At 50.5% G+C, this 18,874-nt stretch overlaps 6 protein-coding genes across 6 annotated transcripts, besides 4 other annotated features; 2 read left to right on the top strand and 4 right to left on the bottom strand.

Moving 5' to 3' along the window:
* Positions 1 to 2,409: 2,409 nt before the first annotated feature.
* Positions 2,410 to 2,979, bottom strand: PODANS_6_7775 (uncharacterized protein; the record flags this gene model as incomplete). The annotated part of the gene is made up of 3 exons (XM_001910667.1): positions 2,410 to 2,567; positions 2,630 to 2,717; positions 2,776 to 2,979. 3 exons carry the CDS (start codon positions 2,977 to 2,979, stop codon positions 2,410 to 2,412), a joined length of 450 nt encoding a protein of 149 aa, XP_001910702.1.
* Positions 2,980 to 8,031: 5,052 nt separating this feature from the next.
* On the bottom strand, positions 8,032 to 10,095 carry PODANS_6_7770 (uncharacterized protein; the record flags this gene model as incomplete). The annotated part of the gene is made up of 2 exons (XM_001910666.1): positions 8,032 to 9,245; positions 9,303 to 10,095. The coding sequence occupies 2 exons, from the start codon at positions 10,093 to 10,095 to the stop codon at positions 8,032 to 8,034; spliced, it is 2,007 nt and encodes a 668-aa protein (XP_001910701.1).
* Positions 8,055 to 11,015: a repeat region (rgion duplique sur le chromosome 3).
* PODANS_6_7765 (uncharacterized protein) lies at positions 10,278 to 10,829 on the bottom strand (the record flags this gene model as incomplete). The annotated part of the gene is made up of 1 exon (XM_001910665.1): positions 10,278 to 10,829. The coding sequence occupies one exon, from the start codon at positions 10,827 to 10,829 to the stop codon at positions 10,278 to 10,280; it is 552 nt and encodes a 183-aa protein (XP_001910700.1).
* A 234-nt stretch (positions 11,016 to 11,249) lies between the features above and the next one.
* Positions 11,250 to 11,408: a repeat region (rgion triplique sur le chromosome 1 et le chromosome 3).
* Positions 11,409 to 11,908: 500 nt separating this feature from the next.
* Positions 11,909 to 14,255: a repeat region (rgion triplique sur le chromosome 1 et le chromosome 3).
* On the top strand, positions 12,235 to 13,272 carry PODANS_6_7760 (uncharacterized protein; the record flags this gene model as incomplete). Its single annotated transcript, XM_001910664.1, has 1 exon — positions 12,235 to 13,272. The coding sequence occupies one exon, from the start codon at positions 12,235 to 12,237 to the stop codon at positions 13,270 to 13,272; it is 1,038 nt and encodes a 345-aa protein (XP_001910699.1).
* On the top strand, positions 13,587 to 14,288 carry PODANS_6_7750 (uncharacterized protein; the record flags this gene model as incomplete). Its single annotated transcript, XM_001910663.1, has 1 exon — positions 13,587 to 14,288. One exon carries the CDS (start codon positions 13,587 to 13,589, stop codon positions 14,286 to 14,288), a length of 702 nt encoding a protein of 233 aa, XP_001910698.1.
* A 2,338-nt stretch (positions 14,289 to 16,626) lies between these two features.
* Positions 16,627 to 18,708: a repeat region (rgion triplique sur le chromosome 1 et le chromosome 3).
* PODANS_6_7740 (uncharacterized protein) lies at positions 16,633 to 18,708 on the bottom strand (the record flags this gene model as incomplete). The annotated part of the gene is made up of 2 exons (XM_001910662.1): positions 16,633 to 17,109; positions 17,179 to 18,708. The coding sequence occupies 2 exons, from the start codon at positions 18,706 to 18,708 to the stop codon at positions 16,633 to 16,635; spliced, it is 2,007 nt and encodes a 668-aa protein (XP_001910697.1).
* Positions 18,709 to 18,874: the final 166 nt, after the last annotated feature.

Raw genomic sequence — 18,874 nt, 5'->3', positions numbered from 1 at the left:
TCGTCACGGTCATCTGTTGCATCCACGTCACCACGGACCCAACAGGCAAATTCCAACATGGGTAAGTTTCATGTTTACTATTTATTGATTATCTTTGATTTTGTGTTTTTCTCCCGGCAATCGACCTCTGTCCGTTCAGGCACCGATTTGTGAAACCAAGGCTTGGAAAACAATCGCGGAGTCATGATTCATTCAGCACTGTGGCTCAATCTGTCTTCTTGAATACATGATTTGTTGTGCTGGTTGGAGAGCGTATTGAACAAGACTAAATGCTAATTTATCTGTGTCTTATGAGCAGCCCAGGCTGCCACGTCGCTAGAAAACCTGCGAAACCCTTCCAAAAGGTCGCGGAAGGATTTCCAGAGCGACAGCGTCCAATCCACCATCCGAAAGATCAAACCCTTGGATGATCCGCGGAAGAGCTTCCCATTCCTGTTATGGGATGGGAAGGAAGACGAAATGCCGACATTTCTCCCGCTCCCATCAACCCCTGTGCGGTTTGCGAACGAGCTGCCGCAACTCCTGGCGCGAACTGAGGACCACGACGCGGACCGAGACAAAGCGCTGGCATACGCCGACCATGTTTTGTCGCTTCCACGCGACAATAGAGATTTTTTGCGAGTTGTGTATGGGGTCGATGGCTCAGCTGAGTGTCACTCTGACAAGGATGATGTGTATGGTGCATTTGCAGTTTGTTTGGACAAACGAACAAAAGGGGGGGAATTCTGTGGAGAAGCCCAGGGGTTCTTTGTGAAAAGGGCACCGTCCATTCAGTGGTTAGAGCTGATGGCGATCACGGAAGCGGTACACCAGACTGTGCTGAGGTTACGACTATCGACTTCCCACAGCCGTGGTGAACTCTACATATTCAGCGATTGCACCAATGTGCTGAGTTTTCTAAAGAGGGAGCCTAACAGCGCGCTTCGCGAGAAATTGATCTTGACGCCGGTTTATGACTATCTGGTAGCACTATCACAAGAGTTGCACCAAAGGGACATCGGATTGATTATCGCCTGGATACCAGGACACAACCACCACATCACATGTCATGCGCGAAGCGACAAGAAATCGCGGAATCTACGGAGGCAATGTCAAAAGAGGCTGCATGAGCTTCGGGATCAGGCTGCGACAGCTCCAAAGCCAATCGCGCACTTCGCACCATCGAAACACAACTCCATATATGGCCAATCCTGCATGCAAGAGACACAGCAGCTGTCGAGGACTTCGAGAATGCCTACCCTTATCTGAGCCTTTTCAAACCATCAGAAATCTACGAAGTGCTGTATGAGTACTACATTGCCGCGGTTGAAGCAGGGACAGAGACTGCGGAGCAAGTTCGGTGTCGAAGGGAGGATCTCTTAAGGATTATGTGGCGAAGATGGGGATAAAGAAGGACTACTCACGGATACACACGGGCACCTGGGAGATACGCCGAACTTTGATTTCTGTAGACTATGTAACGAGAATGCTTGTAAGCATAGCTAACCGGCCTTGATGCGGTTGCCTCGTCGAGTTGAAAACCTCCCCTACGACGTGACAGCCATGTGCATGAAATGATGAGATGGAAGGCAGTGGCCTCCATGTTGCTTCTGGAAAATATCCCGACCAAGGAGCACAGTTTACAGAGGTTATAAAGGGCATATCAGTGGGGGACATGTTGCCCAAGGGCGTGACAAAATGGTGCTTGACTTCGGAATTGAACCGTCGGCCTCCTGTGCCCCAAGTTTGTCACGATGCTCCTCACATGTTGAATGATGCATATTACACAATGTCAACATGTAACAACTCTTGCATCGGTTGCATTATGAGGGTTTTGGGTTTGAAGGGAAAGAAGTGCAGATCCTATAGAAAAGGTCACCCAAAAAACAAGCAATTTCTGCCTCCAAGAGGACCTTGCGTTGGTCGCCCCATGTGATCCCAGGCTTCACTGTTCTCTGCAGAGCATTCCCCAGTATGTTCCAAGAACGAGTAGCTCCGGGACCCCAGTGTGAAAGCCAACACCTCTGCTAATTGCACCACTGACTGGTTGCTTATTGTTGTATTGCTCCTCGGTCCTTGCACTCAGGTACCTAGCGCAGGGACCAGCCCAACCCTCGAAGATGCAACGTAATCACTCGCTGCGTCTCACAAATTCAACCCTGGCCACGATGGCTATTTGATCGAGTCAACTTGTCACTCTAACGGCTTGTCTGCGTCTTCAAGATTTTTCTTCAAACTGAGCAGTCAATCAAAAACGAACCGATATTTCAAGGCAGTGCTATTTTTGTTGTTTCTCATTTTCTTTGCTTACAGGTTCCCGTCGACTAATACTTAAAACAACAACAACTGTTCAAATTCCCTTTCACATTCAGGCCATCACGCCAGTTTCAAAACCCTTCTCACATGTCCTGCCCAACCTCATCGTTCCTGTCAGAACTTGTCAACAGACGTAGTGCAGTGGAAGACACTAGCCCCATCAGGAAGCCCGGTGCCAACACAAAGATAGCTCTTGGATCTATCAGGACGACACTGCCCCACAACGTTGTTCTTCTTGTCGTACATCCTGTAGCCACGGTCCTTGTAAATAGCTGCAAACAAGTCATGTCAGAAATCGCCCAGTAGCACTCATCGTTGGACGGCAGCGACGTACTGTAGTGTCCCCAGTCCACATTCATCTCAAAACGGGTGATCTCGTTGGGGTTTCCACCCTCGCAACCGTTCCCGTCACAGGCAATGCCCTGAAGTTATCGTCAGTCAATACATCTTCACAGTCGGCCACAGAGACGAGACATTTACCTTTCTCTTGCTGACATCATCGTATGGGAGATAGTTTTGTCCGTTGTTATTGCCGGTTGTACCGCACTTGGGAGGGTCGTGGTAGAAACGGAAGTACGTGACAGGGACAATGTCGCCAAATCCGCCAGCCTCGTAGATCCAGAAGTCGGCCACGCAACTCTTGATGCAGAGGGCGGCGAGGGCGAAGGCGGTGGAGGGTTTCATGGTGAATGATGGGTGGGTAGAATGCGAAGAGGTAGGTATGCAGATGGCACCGTCGGTGAAAGTGATGAGGGGTGCTGGGTGAGAATGGAAGGGTGTGGACTTGGCCAGTATTTATGCTGACTGAAAGCTCAACAGTGTGCTGCTGCCTGGCCTTCTTCGGTGTTTTTGACGCTCTTTGCAATATGGTCATGATCATCGCTTACACCATTCAAAGACAGCGTCCGGCGGTGCTCAGCAAGAAAAGTGACACTGTCTAACCTCGCCCGGCATTGATAGACACGGGATTTTCAGGCGTCAGTATTTCTCTGTCAGCCTAAATGGTCTCTAGTGCTACACAACCCGAGAGGCCTGTAGAAGATCTACAGGCGCAGCAGTGGAAGCAGAATGCATAAGTTAAGTCAGCCATTCACCGACGGCGACCAGAGTGAAAATAGTGCCTACCGAAGATCTCTCCGCCTAGCACAATCACACGGCGGTACCCTAGGCATTGGGACCAGGTCTAACTATTATTGGTGAGGATGTAACCGACAGATTGGTCTCGATAGCACATTTGCCGACCCCTCTCAGATCGACGCGCTTACCAGGGTCGGAGATATCCTCATCAACATAGTTTATGCGATCAACAGTGCAGTTTAATATGCTGCTTACTGCGCTAATGGCGTTTGCATTGTTCAATATCCAGAACCGGGTTTCGAAAGTCTTTGGTTGCAGGCAAGAGGAGGCTTGCTTCGGAACAAATTTGTTCGCTCGCAAACGGACAAGTCTGAGTGCTTCAAGCGAAGCTGAGTAGAGTTTCAGCGACTGGAAGTGCTGGCTATCAGGAAGGGCCTGGATGAAGCTGAGATGGCGAGAACACAATTTCCTCTCCGACCTCTGCTACGCTGAAGACCCTCAAGATCAATTCGATATGGCCTGTCTTGGAAGCAAGCGGTACCAGGGCCGTGCAAGAGTTCAAGGCAGACCATCCAAGCCTAATGTCACGTCGTCACTGTCTAATCCATCAGAGTGCCAGTGGAGAACCGTACCTGGGACAAGGAGCTTTCGGTCAGCAGTTTATTGGCTATCCAACGGTTGTTCCGCCTAGCACATGGCTATTAGGATGATGTGCTCGGCACATTTCCAGACACCATAACAAGCGGACATCACCCTTATTGCTTCTCTTAAAGCGCTTGGACAGGAAATAGCTGTCCATATCTTCAAGAATGGCAGGACCAGCCTCATCTCTCGACATCTTCGATTTTACATTTCCATGGGGGTTTAAGGTCCGCCGGTATTTGTATGTAAGGAGTAGCTTTCAAAAATAGAATGTTAGCAACAAATACTAACATATGCAAAAGCTCGGATAGGTTACGGCTTGTCGCCGAGCGAATAAAACAAGCAGTCCTGAGCGCCTCGAAGCGTAGCTGATGTCATCTGAGCGAGTACCGTCGTTGTAATTAACGCTTGCTGGTAGCGTAGTCGAACGCTTACTAGCGAGGAGTCTGTATCGAAAATGAATTAGTTGCTTACCCATTTTCTTCGATCTCTTGGTTTATTTTGGTTGACTGCGTTGCAAAGAAAAACAGCTGTTTGAAAGAGGGAGTGTTTGTGGTTATAAAATTTTGTCCACGCAAAACTAGAAGGCGCGCTCAATTCCATTGTCGACAACATAGTCAGGGCTGCTGTTATCGAGAGTTCCTCTAGCGTAGGTCTGCACTTCCTTATTTCAAAAACAGGACCTCCTCTAACAATACCCGCATCTACTTGTCCAGTTCCCTGAGAGACAAATCGCTTCCATCTAGCACAGATTACCTATCAATACTGTAAATAGCTATTTGGTACGTGAAATGCTCGATTTAAATCATCAAGAGATGTCTATTCTGAGCATACAAAAGGCTTTGCAGGAGCATATGTACTTACATCATACACCCTTAGGTACCGTCTCTAAGATTATATAGACAGTTCCCCAAGTCTATTTGTGTTTCAAGAAGGTAGCGGGGCGTAAAGTGAGAAGCCTTCAAGTACTATAATGCTAAGGCTGATATCTAAATAGTGTAAAGAGCGAGTTGGTTGCTAACAGCAGTGGAGGGGAGTGCAATAATAATCTGGTAATTATATCCTGGTATCCAGGAAATTATCAGCTCGAATCCTCTTTAGCCCAACTCCTCGAGAGAGACACTAGGTACCTATAGACCGGTATTAAGATCAACTACCTTAGTGATAAGGTGTGTAGTTAGGATCCCTCTTCCGAAAACGTAGGATATTACCACAATTTCTGAATCCCTATGTAGAGTTGACCTCGACCGACGGAATAGTTAACCGCAAAACAAGAACCTACTGGTGCCCAGGGTCACCCATTGACATCACCTCCATCTACTCTCAAGATAGTGCCTTTATAAAAAATAATCCCCGGTGTCCTCGAAGTTTAGATAGGCATATTGCAAATGCATTATACTTTCCCTTCCGGAAAATTTCCGGTCACCTCTTGGAAGAGTTTAAAAGATTATTTAGCATTTTACCTTTGAAAACTATGATGGAAGCTTAGCAAGTGGTTATTTATCGGGCAGTGAGGTTATTAAGTTATAATAGGAGGGGTTGGCCATTATTGATGATTAGGTTAGTATCTTCCGTGATTTATAAATATAAAATATTAATCCTTTAAAGAAAGTCCAGAGTTATTTCTACTCCCAAGACGGGATTGGGTTTAATGCTAGTACTATTGGTTATTAAATCAGTTAAAGACAAAAGTTAAAGATAGTAATAGACGGATACTTAACAAAAGTTTATCCGGTCCATTCGGGAAGGTGGCCGATCTTCAATTTCCCTAACTACTAAGACATACCTATCCTAGGTAGACGTTTGGGATCCCGTTAAAACTCTTAGCTGCCCCTAACATAATTTGCTTCCACCTTCCTATGGAATCTTTATACTTCCAGCTCCCTCAGGCTTTAGTTTCCAGCCCCGACTCTAAAGCACCTCTCATCTGATTCTTAGTAGCTCTTCCCCCCTAATTCGAATTTCCTTGGGCGTCTCTACCCCACCCTCAACCGCATTAATGTAAAACTAGTACAGGATATTATACGTCTCTGATAGCTTAAAAAGATCCATATATGTAAAAGCGGTGGTAAATTGCGGATAGCCTCCATGCTCCTGGCATGCAGGAAGGCCATATCGAACTATGCGTCATCGGCGCAAAATAGGTAGCATCCGACATAGCCAGTGGTGTTGGGATTGTGTTAGGCCAGTCGAGTAGCTTCTTAATGGTTTTATAACCTTCCCTTCTGGTTTTTCTTGCCTTTCTATCACTTTTGATGTGACATCTGATTTGGTGACGGTGCCCAGGCACCCAAGCAATCGTAAACACCCATCCCATCTTATCCAGCTCTTCTGATAGCTTCACCAAATAATCGTACACCGGCGCCATTGCCAGCTTGTTAACCGGGACTTCGTGTGGATATCGTTGCAAATACTCGAGAACTTGAGCGCTGTCAGTAAGTATGTACAGCTCACCCCGGGACGGTATAGCCTTACGGCGGCGAAGAACGGTCTGATGCACTACTTCAGTGATTCCCATAAGCTCGGCCCAGTGGATTGATGGGACCTCATCGATAAAGAACCCCTGTGATTTTCCAACAAAATGTCCGTCGTCTATCCTTGCATCTAGACATATAGCAAAGGAGCCTGGGACGGGTTCCCAGTCGAACTACAATGTAGCTAAACCATCCATGCCATAAATCAACCGAACAATGTCTCCTTCTTTCCGTAGCAATGCTTCAATATAGGCAGCATATGCCAGTGCAGCCTCCCGATTCATTTGCTGGTCTTCGATTCGGGCTAACAGCTTCGGGTAGTGATTCGAAAATAGCTGCAGGAAGTTTGGGCTTGGAGGCATCGGATAAAATATCGGTCCTTCGTCCTCTTTGCCATCCCGGAGTAGAAAAGGGTATTTTTTACTAAGATCATCTGATTTGGCCTGTCTGATTCCGACTTGGGCTTCGTCGGTTTGAAGGTCGTCCAATGTCCTTTTTATCGGCGTCCGGTATTTCTTTAACGAAAGCATATCTTGTCCATCTGGATAAATGAAAATACATTAGCAAAAACATCCGGTACTAATGAACCTCTTTCAACGAAGGATCCAGTCATTCTGAGGCAGTCCTGCACGGTAAACAAGGGATAGCAACCGCGGTGAGGCAATGTAACCTCGTGTTTAGCTGAGATGTGACTCAGACGAACAGGATTGAATGGACTTTCTGGAAAGTCAAAAGGTCAAAAGGTTGAAAGTTTGAGTGATGGAAGTTGATCCTAAAACAGCTCGAAACAAATCATGCATCAGCGGACTTAGTCATCTGCCGCTAGCTACCCTCTATCCAGGGAGGCTGTTGGAGAAGAAAAGTGGGTGTTCGTTAATGATGCGTGCCTAACCAGAGGAATTCAATGAAGTTGTGAGGGCCATTTCCCTATTCAACAGAACAAGAGAACACGCCCGCTTGCCGAAGTGGGACCTCCATGGAGGGAAGGAGCTCACCTACCTCCTTCCACATTAGTGAGGCATGATGTAGTATATACGCAAGTTATTGGAATGATGGACCTTGAACACATTTCATTAAGAGAGTCGAATATTTGTTGATGAAGGTATGGTAGGTAATTAAATGGATGGGACAGGAAGGACACGGAGCGTCAAAAAGGTGAAGCTAGCTTTATACAATCACGAATCTTACCCACAGAGTGACCGTGCCAGAAATGGAGGGTAATCCCGAGGCCGAGCCTCGAGTCATGACTGTCAAATATCCAACTGTAACAATATTACAGATCTGTGACATTCACTGCAAAAGAGAATGATGATGCTGCAAAATGATCTGACGTGGTACATCAGAAAGCTCAGCTGGCAATTGTTGGACGGATGACGACTTGACAGAGCCCAGCAGGCCGGTCAAATCGACCCACCAATGCAAAAACCACTCCGATTGGCTGATGATTTGCTCCCATGCTCTCTCAGGCGGCTGCGGCTTCTACCCAATTCAAAGCCCGGGGCCTCTGAGGTATTGTGAAGAGCGTACCACCTCCAGAGCCTCATCATATGTCTGCAGCCCTCCGCAGCCTGATTTCCGCCGCACTCCCCTCTCCCGATCTAACTTCAGGCACAGGTCCCAGTTGTACCGGTAGCTGCCCCTGCGTAGTCCGACCTCTTTCCACACCCAAAACGACGTCTTTGTGCTCTTTGCTCAACCTTTGCCCTCTAACCAACAAAGTGAGGACAGTGGCAAGGCCAGCAAACGCGACATACTGTTCATTTGTCAGCTGATCAATTCCCAAACACCAACAAACAGATAAAAAACCACATACCATGATCCAAACCAACCTCAGTGACTCAAAATATGCGCCCCTCACAAACTGCTGTTGCTGCTCACCAAGCAATCCAATCCTCTCGATACTCCCGGCCGCTTCTCCCCCTCCAAACCAATTAGCGATATCACCTCCCAATTTCTCAACCAGACCACGGTTCCGCCCGTCCATTCCATTCTGAAAGATCACTCCCCCAACGACAATCGACACCGCAGTCGCCATCGACCTCGCAAACCCCATCGCCGCAATCACCGCCGCAGTATCAAGCTCGCTCGCCGCCGCCTGCGCAGCCAGAATCGGCCCCTCGATGTTCATACCCACTCCTACTCCAGCCAGAATCTCGTACCCGAACAACTTCCCGAGATTATCTGGCTCCGCAAAGTCAAGGCTGACGAACAACCCCACTCCAAGCATGAGGAAGACCTGCGCGGCATACATAACAGGGAGATACCTCCCCGTCTTTTGGATAGCCACCCCCGCAAACGCCGCCGATAAAGAACACGAGACGATCAATGGGACAAGGTGGACTCCCGACGTGAGCGCATTGGCTCCAAGCACGGATTGGGAATAGAGAGGGAGATAATACGCCAGTCCAATGAAAACGAACGAGTCGAAGGCGAAGACGCCGTAGGCAGCGATGGTGGAGAGATTGGGGAATAACCTTGCGGGGAATATTGGGTTGGGGGCTAACTTCCACTCGTTGAAGAAGAAGAGGAACAGGGTCAGGACGCCAAAGACGAGGAGGTTGATGACTGTGGGGGAAGACCAGGCTAGTACTACATTGCCGAAGTCGAGGGCCAGGAGGATCATCAGGGCACTACCGATAATGAGGAGCGAGCCAGACCAGTCCAGAGCTTTGAGCCCGGTCAGGATCTGGGTCTTGGGCGGTGATGGGAGTGGAAGGAAGATGAGGATGGTGAAGAAAACTAGAAAACCGATGGGAACTATGGATTTGTTAGTGTGATTCTGTGGAGGAAGAAAGCCCAAGTGACAAAACTGACGGTTTATCCAAAAACACCACCTCCAACTCAACCTGGTGCTCATCACACCACCTATCACCGGCCCAATCGCACTCCCCAACGCCCACACCCCGCTTGTTACCGCGAGATACAACCCCCTATCTCTCAAGCTGAACGAGTCACAAATTATCACATTGACCATCATCCCCATCCCACTCGCGCCTACCCCTTGCCATGCTCTTCCGATGATTAGGGAGTGCAAGTTCTCTGCTAGGGCGCATAGCAAGCTTGCGAAGAAGAAGATGGCCTGTGATAAAAGCATGATGGGTTTGCGGCCAAAGATGTCGGACACTGCGCCCCAGATGGGTGTGCTGGCTGTGTGGGCGAGGATGAAGGAAGAGCCGATCCAGATGTAGCCTTGTGGGGAGGCAAAGTCGGCCACGATGGAGGGAATGGAGGGGGTGAGGATCGTCAGGTCGAGAGAAGACAAGAGAACAGAAAGGCAGAGGGGTGTTAGGAGGAGGGTGATGTCCCGCTTGGACATGGAAACGTCGGGGTGGCTATCATTCTCAGGTGGTCCTTTAGGGCTGGAAAGTGTGATGAGGTTGTTGTTGGAGGGGTTGGTGTGTGCAGATTGGGGTGCAACGATAACGGTTTGTGTCTGCGTTGCCATTCTGGATGTACTAACTAGTATGAATGGTATGATGAACGATGCAAGGCAAAAAGGCAAAAAACATGGGAGTTGAGGCTGACATGAAGTCAAGATAAAGTTGTTGATTACGGAATGGTCGGAGGTACGTACCTCCGATACCCCTGTCGGCCTTTGTCCGAGCATCACCGAGCCGACTGCCTGGTGACATTGAGGTAACAATGGGATCCGAGATATCGCAAATCAATGGCTGAGCACCAGACAATTTGTGAAGTCCGAGGACAACTCATTGCTTGGTTTCTTGACTTTAAGCTACCTCTGACGACCAGACCATAGCGTCAAATGATTCCACCGCCCCCAGCTCTCAATCACTTCGTCTTCACCTTCTTCCCATCTTTCAACCTCCCGAAAGCATCAAACACAACCCCCCACCTCACCAAATTCAACAACGCGGACGCCAACACCCCGCCCCAAACCAAGTCGTTCCATTTGCCAAACTCCCAAAACGCCTCGGCGCCCAAACCCTTGTAGATGGACCAGATATGGCCATAATCCGCCAGCCCGACCACGACGCAGTAGCCCTTGACGGTCCATTTATCCTTGCTGAAGCAGCACACGACAGCCAAGCCCGCGAGGAGGAGGAAGACGTTGACCAGCTGGAGGGTGACCGTTTCGGCCTGGGGAGAGAACTCGGGAGGCTGAGTAGTCTTGGTGGTGTAGAGCAAGTCGGGCGGGAGTTGACGGGTGAAGTAGTGCTGGGCGCCAGGGTTGATGATGCCGACACGGTAAGCTTCGAGGCTGGGGAATTGTGAGTGATTTGGGCAATTAGAGGGGTGGGTAGAATGGGGGACGTACAGCATCAGTGGCTCGATCACGCCGAGGATGATGAGCGGGAAGGTTGGGAGGATTGAGCGTGTCATTTTGGTGGTAATTTTCTTGACGGCAATGAGTGAAAGAGTGTGTAAACAATTCGACAGCGCCACCGGGGGGGGAGTTGCTGGTTAAGTGACAGTGGCGGAATCTTTCAGGGCTGTTGGTTGGGAAGGATCAACCCTGTGTCACAGGGTTTTGCGTGGATGCGGTTGGCTGTTGGGACGATGCAATTGGTGTTGTGTTGGTGCTGTTGGCTGGTGTTGCCTGGGTTAGGGTTTCGTCGACACAGGAGTGACCCCTGAGCAGTAGATACATCTCCTTCCCGGATTTGTTTACTTTACTTCCTGAGCAACCGACGAACAACCCGTCCGCGTTCTCGCCGTTGACGATGGCACTTCCGGTTCCGGCATATCTGCATCCTTGCACAAGCTATGCAGAATTTGCTCAAGTTTTCGCTATGGACCTCGAGCGGTGAACTTCTTCAATCGGCGATCCTGGTTTGACCCCTCCACCAATGCTGGTCACATCGCTCACTTTAAGCGATGTCTTTAGCGAGCAGGCTCGAGTCAAGCTTTTTTTTTCGATGGAGGCTTCTAAAATAAGAAGATGTGGAAGCACCAAGCCCTGCAGAGTATGGCTTTCTTGATCTTGGAAAAGCGGTGATGAAAGGGGCCTCGCTGTCGTTACCCTTGGGAGCCTTTTCAATCGCAGAGGCTTTGTCAATGTTGCGCAGATTGTACAAGAGTTTCTTGATGGCTGGATTGCGTGTTTGTGGGCCAGAAGGGAAGCCGGCGCGGCGCCGGCCGTGGGGGCCATGTGTCTGGGGAACAAGTTTGGGGATCTCAGGGTTGCATTTTTTTATTTACCGCGCCAACTGACTACCGGAACCCAGGCGATCTTAAAACTTATGAGACATCATTTCGTTGCAGCGCCGCCCTAAACCTAGGGTCTAGGCCTCTGAGGCTCTGGCCTGCACTGGAGGTGGAAAAAAAGCTGCTATCTTCGCCTCGTTGATCATACCAGGATCCTTACTGCTGGAAGGCGCACTATGCCATCGCCGGGCCTCGATCCCGGGTACCCGTCGAGCCCACGTGCCCGCCGACCTTAAAATGCACGGACGGGTCACCCTGTGGCGGTCTCGGGTTCAATGATCGAATCAGCGGGATGGACTGATAAACACTAGCAAGGGTGCAGACTCGCCAACCAATCGATAAACAACAGCTTGGATATGTGGTCCCTGTCTCGACCAGCGTAGACTTGACCACCCTGACGACCTACGGGCTTGGCCGCTTCGCTAGACTTCCCGGCCGCTGAATCTCGCGCCATGAAAAGCGGAGTGGCTCCCAAAGACGACCGGTATTGCGTTCCCAGTTTCTTTTGTCTTCAACTCGACGACGACAAAACAACACTTCATCCCCCGAACCAACAAGTCCGAGTTCGCAGCAAGACAGGATGTCAATCTTTACCGACGAAGCCCGAAAGATCCTCGGTCATCTGACCACGACCTTCACAGCTCCGGAAGCATGCTGGACACCGGCCCATCACACCGTGTTCAACGTGGGCTGGTTGGGCCAGAGGTGCGGGCCGGAAGACGTCCAGGATAACGCCGACTGCTGGCCGCCGACGACAACAGACGCTCCGAGAACCAACTCGGCCTTCTACGGCTGGGGATTTTACTCGCCCGGCCTTCACTGCCCGGCGGGCTATGTGTCGGCATGCACCGCCAGCGCCACCTCTCAGGGTTGGCGCGTACAGTACCGGATGGAGCCAGAAGAGACCTTTGTGGGCTGCTGCCCAGAGGGCTATGCGTGCCACAACGAGAACGGCCAAACCTGCATCTCGAATGCTCGAGCCACCACCATTTCGACATATCAATGCGAGAGCGGAAGCCAGATCAATCTAGCTCCGATGACTCTCCCCAACAAGAACTGGTCCCAGGCGTATATTTATGCACCCATGATCCAGCTCGCATGGAAGCCCTCAGACCTTCCCTCGTCAGCTATTTCCTCGGACCCAGGACCGACCAACACATCAGCGCCCGAGGAGCCTTCCAGCGGTGGCATCTCGAGTGGAGCGATAGCCGGCATTGCGGTCGGTGCTGTTGCGGTGGCAATTGCCATCGTGGTTGGCGCCTTTTTGCTTTGGAGGACGAAGCGTCGTGGATTGGCCCGCAGCGGTACCGACTCAACAGCAGAATTACCTGTCACTGAGGCAGGGACACCTCCGCCCGGACCCGTCGTTTCTGGGCCTGGAGAGAAATACTATTACTCCGGCCAGCCCGAACAACAGTTGCACCACGGTATGAAGGAGTCACAAATGACGACTTACGAACTTGGACAGACGCAAGCGCCAGCCGAGTTGAGCAGTGACCGATGGGATATAGAGGGCAGGGCGGAAGCTCCCGGTCCTGAGATTGCTCCAAGGGAGCTGGAAAGTGCACATGGCACCCCGCCAGCCGGCCAGCCAGCCGCGTTGCACAGAGGCACGTGAATGGAAACACAAAACATTAGAAAGGGGGAGAATTGAGCGGCGGCAACGTCTGTATACCCTTATTAACAATCTTCCGGTATCAAATTTGGCTACATATTTAATAAAATACAGAGATGACACTCTTTTCGTGATCATAAAGCTCGTTCATCGTGCGTGTAGTTGACGGAATGAGACAGACGGTGTGGCACCCAAAAGTCCTGGCCAATTCGAAACAATGATGTCAGCATTCCAACCACCAACTATCCAGGAACATCACACAATTCACAATCACAGCCTTAACCTTTCTTTCTCTCCCACACACAACCCAACCAAACATGAAAAGCCAATCGCTACTAGCCTCATTGTCCCTCCTCCTCCCAACAATCACAGCATGCACCCCCTCCATCCCAGCATCACCACCCACCCTCCCAAACCCTTACAACGATGACACCATCCCCCTTTCCACCCGCGAATACTGGATCCACCAAGCCAACACCCTCGCCCTCTCCCACCCCTGCCCCTTCGCCGCCTTTGGTACCGTCATCGTGAACCACACCTCTGCCAACCCCCAAGGAACACTTATCTGCACCGGCTCTAACGGTAACTCCCGGATAGGAAACCCAACTTTGCACGGCGAAATCGCCGCCATTAATAATTGCTCCTCTCTTTTTGTCTCTTCTGCGTATAACATGACACCTGCCGAATCCCTAGCCGCATTCAAGGACCTGACACTCTACACCAACGCCGAAAGCTGCCTCATGTGCGCTGCCGCGGTGAGATGGGCAGGGTTTAGGGAGTACGTTTACGGGGTTCCGATCAAAGAGTTGATTGAACTGGGATGGGGGCAGTTGGACATCGGGAGTGAAGAGGTTATTGGGAGTGGCGTTGGAATGAGGGATAAGGACCCGGAGGTGGTGCTTGGTGGGGTGGGGAGGGAGCAGAGTAAAGTGTTGTTTGGGTGGCAGTTTGTGAGGGGCGAGTGTCCGCGTGGTTGTGAAAGGGGGAGAGTAGAAGAAAGGTGTCTGCCGGGTGGGTAGAGGGGTTGTTTTAAGAGACTGGTAGTTGAAGAAGAGACGAAAAATCTGGAGATAGTAACCGGTGAATACCACTTACTCAGTATACATCTACCTAACCTTGTTGAGGTTCTTTGACACAGACAGCTCACTTGGTCCTCCTTAACATGCAGTCCCCTAGAGCATCCTTATTCCTTCTTGCAGTGACCTAAATGTTTCAACATTTCTCCGTCATTCTCCGACACACTGTCAACCATTTCCCCACTTGCAACCACAGTCCATGGCTTCAACATCCTCCAGCACCCTCCAACACATTCAAACACTTCGCGACACTTTCCAACGATTCATGAGCACACCAAGACATGTTTCCGCACAACCGCCCATCTGAGTCCCCCAGCTAGGTTCTCAAATAATGTGAAACAAATCCTCCTTCAGCTCCATAATTTGGTGATGCAGAGCCCAATCCCAGGGACGAGGAAACTTCTTCAGCCTCAAACACTTGTTATGGGCTTGTCTGTATGCTGAGGTGCTGATGTTGACATCCACTGTCGGATGCTTGTCCCGAAACTGTTGAAGTGCGCCAAGAGATCTGCCCAGCATAATGGGTTATATAGGGGAATTTCCTTCTCGATGCCGATGTGTTGGTAACTCCCACATACTATCAAGAAAATGCCATATGGACTACTTCCTCTGCCAGCTGATGCACAGTAAAGTTGTGATTGTGCCCAAGGACCCACGAATTGTCAGGAGGCCACCCAATTCCTGAAGCTTACTGGTGAGTTCAGCCAAATGAATGTATAACGGCATCGTCGTCAGCGTAAACCCTGGTGCCCTGAACGGACATCTATCCAACATCGAGAGTGCCTGTTGGCTGTCGGATAACACAAACACCTCTGCCCTTCCAACTCTTGGGGTGAGGCGTAGCCGGAGGATCATCAACGCAATACACCAGACGAACAGCATCTTCTTCGACGTCAGGCAGTTGGCTGATCGTCGCAGCAATTGCAGGGCTTCGGTCCGCGGTTGAACTTTAATCGTCCCAACAACCGCAGAGTACAACACCTGTGGGCGCTGCTGGAGGGGGTTGCTGGCGGTGCTATGACCGCCGGGCTCGTCGTAATCCGTTTCTGCGCTCTCGTCGGGCGCTTCAAAGCGCGGTGTTATCCAAATCCGGTCGCGGCCCAATCCCAATTTTCGCCCCGAAACCGCTTACCAGCACGCTTTTCTGTATCCTCAATTCCCAATTCCACATGCACCCGAATTGGAATACGGGAGTGAAGGGGCCGTTTGGTTTCGTTCAGTAGCACGGTTGCTCCCCGAAGAGATGAGCCTGTAAATAACGAGTATTAGCGGTGTTGTGATTGCGAGATGTTAGCATACTTTCAAAACGAACTGTTATAATGTCAAGGATGGGGGTAGTTGGTTGACTGAGGTCAGAGAGTACGGGGAAGGTTAAGATTGGAAGGAGAGGAGGGAGGTCCAGATATAATAAGAAGCCTCCTCGGTATTGGCGGAGACTTGAACCTGTCATGAGATTCCACCACTTGAACAGGACTTCGCATGGTGGTACTGAATCTCAGGGCTCAACTACCCAGGAGCTTTCGCGTATGTAGCTCCCGGGCAACAGTAGTTGAGGTGACGATGCACAGGGGCGGTCAAAACTTATAGGTCATAATACCGTCCTGTACTATCCTCCCCAAAACCGGCTAGATTGGTGCTGTAGAATGGCGGAGAAGAACTAATTACTTCGGATGGCTTCTTTGTGGGTGTCTATGGGGCGCGTGTCCAGGAGCAAGTCGCATGAGGAAAAGGAAGAAAAAGTCTGAATTGCCCACATCGAATGCGTGCTCTCCGGGCCCGGCAATGTTATATCACCGCCGGGAAGGAGGGAGCAGACGGCCTCTTGCGACCCAATAACAGAGAAAGGGGCCATGGTGGGGTTTATACACTGCATTGGAGACCTTCTTTTCAATAAAATTGCCCATGGCCTAGTTAGTTAAGGTGCTCGACTGTGTCCCAGGGACCCTTTTCGCACTTCATCCACGGGTTAAGGCTACTGGGCAGTCGAGAGCTACCCCGTTCGAGACAGGGTTGGGTAGCTCTGTCTGGGCTTGATTTTTTCTTCTTTTTTCTTTTCTCCTCCACTCTTTCATACTCCCATATTCATTACCACTTACCTACCTATTACCAAATCGCCATGCTGAATCTGATAGATACCTTCTTTTGTCTAGTCGTTCACTTCAAGAGCAGCTGTCTTTACAGTTCCATATCACCATTTGGGAAGGATGATCGTACCTGTTGATAAAGATTCTACTTACATCTACCAGAGCCCGAATTCCTTGCCTCCTCAAAACAGAAGCGATCTCGATTAGAAATGATACCTCGACCCATGCCCCCAACTCTCCACCCGCGGCCCGACGGGGCACGATTCCAAAAAGTCAGCGTACTTATCCGCCACGACCCGCCATTCGTGCTCACGGACCTTGTAGCGACAGTCAAACAATCGATATCCCTGACGTACATCACTGCTGCGGCATGCAAACATGTTATGAAGGTATTTACCGCTCATGTGGCCGTTGGCAAAATCCCCAAACGCGACGGCCTCGAGGGAGGGGATTCCCTCTCGCCCGAAGACCCAATTGAGAAACCGAGCAAAGTCGGGGTCAAGGTATGCCATCATTCTTGAAGGGGGGACAGGAATGGTCTTGTCTCCGCTGACCCGTCGGCTGACACTCGACATGAAAACCTTCGAACCAAATGGATCCTCTCTATTGGAACCTGTCTTCCGGAGATGTAAGAGCTTGAGGCGGCGGGATGATGAGGTGAAAGGCCTGAGGAGGGTTATCTGCACGGTCGACGACCAGTTAGCGATGCTTAGGAGGTGCGGTCCTGCGATGGCATTGAGGATGCATACAAGAAATTGCTCGGATCCCCCATCCTGCGTTGTAGCTTTCGCAAACGGGTCCGAAGATACGCCGAGGCATTCGAGCTTTGACAGCGGCGACAGGGGATGAGTGGCGGGATCCTTCATCCAGTTGCTAATGGTCACTTGTGGAATCTCGAGCTTTCCAACGACATCATGAATCCAATCAACATTTCTCTGGATGCCCCCCATCGTGCAAGCCCGATCTGTCCTCGTGATTGGGCCTCGCGGGTGAATCACCAGATTCTTTAACGTAGAGCCATGATAACCAACGGTAGACCATAGGGGATGAAAATTATCCCGGCTGTCCGGATAGTAGATGGTTTTTATCAACCCGATGTAAAGCTTTTCGAGGCCCTTGAATGAAAGGAGGAAGTGGTTGAGTGTGTTCGTGACTTCATCCTCGTCACGGTCCGCATAGTCAGCCAGGAACTCTAAAGCCTTGAGCTGAAGCGGGCTGTTCCTTGCCATGATTCCTTTAAAGAATTCGCTCGACCTTGAGCATTGGCGTAGTGTAAGTGATGTGAGGCCACTGATGTTGAATGCCCGGTCCATACTCTCGGTCAAGTCGATATTCCGCAACGACAGCGTCACTAGTGACGGGAAAGACACCGTTGGATCCGCCACCAGTTCGCCGTTGCGTTCGTCTGTCGACTCCCTATCTCTTGGATCTTCGCAGTCTTCTCCGCCATATAAGAGCTCTTCTAAAGAGCACCCATGCACCAACTCCTCGATTTGAAGGTCACGCAGGTGCCCTCTATTTGTTCCCAGCATTCTTCGCACTGGTACAACATGAGATCGTGGTAATGAGTTCAAGATGACCCGTTTGAGTTGGCGGAAGGGAAGGTGCAAGCTTTCACCGGCAACCTTGCAACAGGCATCAGCCGTCAATGTGATAGACTCGAGTTGCGGTTGCGCTTGGAAGAGACTATCAAAAGCAGCCTGAGGAATGCATGTTGCCAAGTCCCAGGTGAAGGATTGAAGTTGGCCAGCGGGTATGCGTCCAATGACAGATTGTATAGCGAGGGCAATATCGTCCATGGGGTCGGAATCCAGCTGCTCACCCATTCGTTCTATACTTGCCTCGATGCATTTCTGATTCCTGTAGAACCACTGATCGAATGACCATCCGGCGACTGGCGCTGCTCGTTGCAAGGCTCTCCAGTAGTTAAGATCCTCTGGGGGCGGTTGCCGGTGCAGGCAGGCGACGTTGGGCCAGTCTTCCTCCTTCTCATAGTCCCACAGCTTCCATCGAGTGTCCCGTCGAAACACAACGGCGGAGACATTCTGTATGGAAGAAGAAGCATTCTGAAGCGCATGGGCGCACTCTTCGATCCGTTTGATGTTGACAGAAGACGGTCGGCCTGTTGAGCCAGCAGTGTCGACACACAGTGTTCTCCAGAACCTGGGTGTCCATATGGCGTGGAAGGTCTTGGAGACGAGAGAGAGATTCCTGAAATCTTGAATACGAAACCCTCTAGCAACTTTCCTAAGAAGCTCCTCAGGGAGACGTTCGAACATGATGAACAAAATTGGTGGGGATGTCAAGATTAAAATGGTTGACCGTTATCTCTTGTTGCTGGGAAAAGCAGATGTCCCTTTTATAGGGGCGACTGCCTGGAGGTGGGCCACCTGAGCCAATGAGACGTCGACCAAGCGGAATCTCTTTCCCCCGCTTCACAACCAA

Source organism: Podospora anserina, chromosome 6, assembly GCF_000226545.1.
Source record: "Podospora anserina S mat+ genomic DNA chromosome 6, supercontig 2".
Classification (NCBI taxonomy): Eukaryota; Fungi; Ascomycota; class Sordariomycetes; order Sordariales; family Podosporaceae; genus Podospora; species Podospora anserina.
Note: the sequence above shows the minus strand (reverse complement) of the source record. Positions and strands in the feature narration are given on the sequence as shown.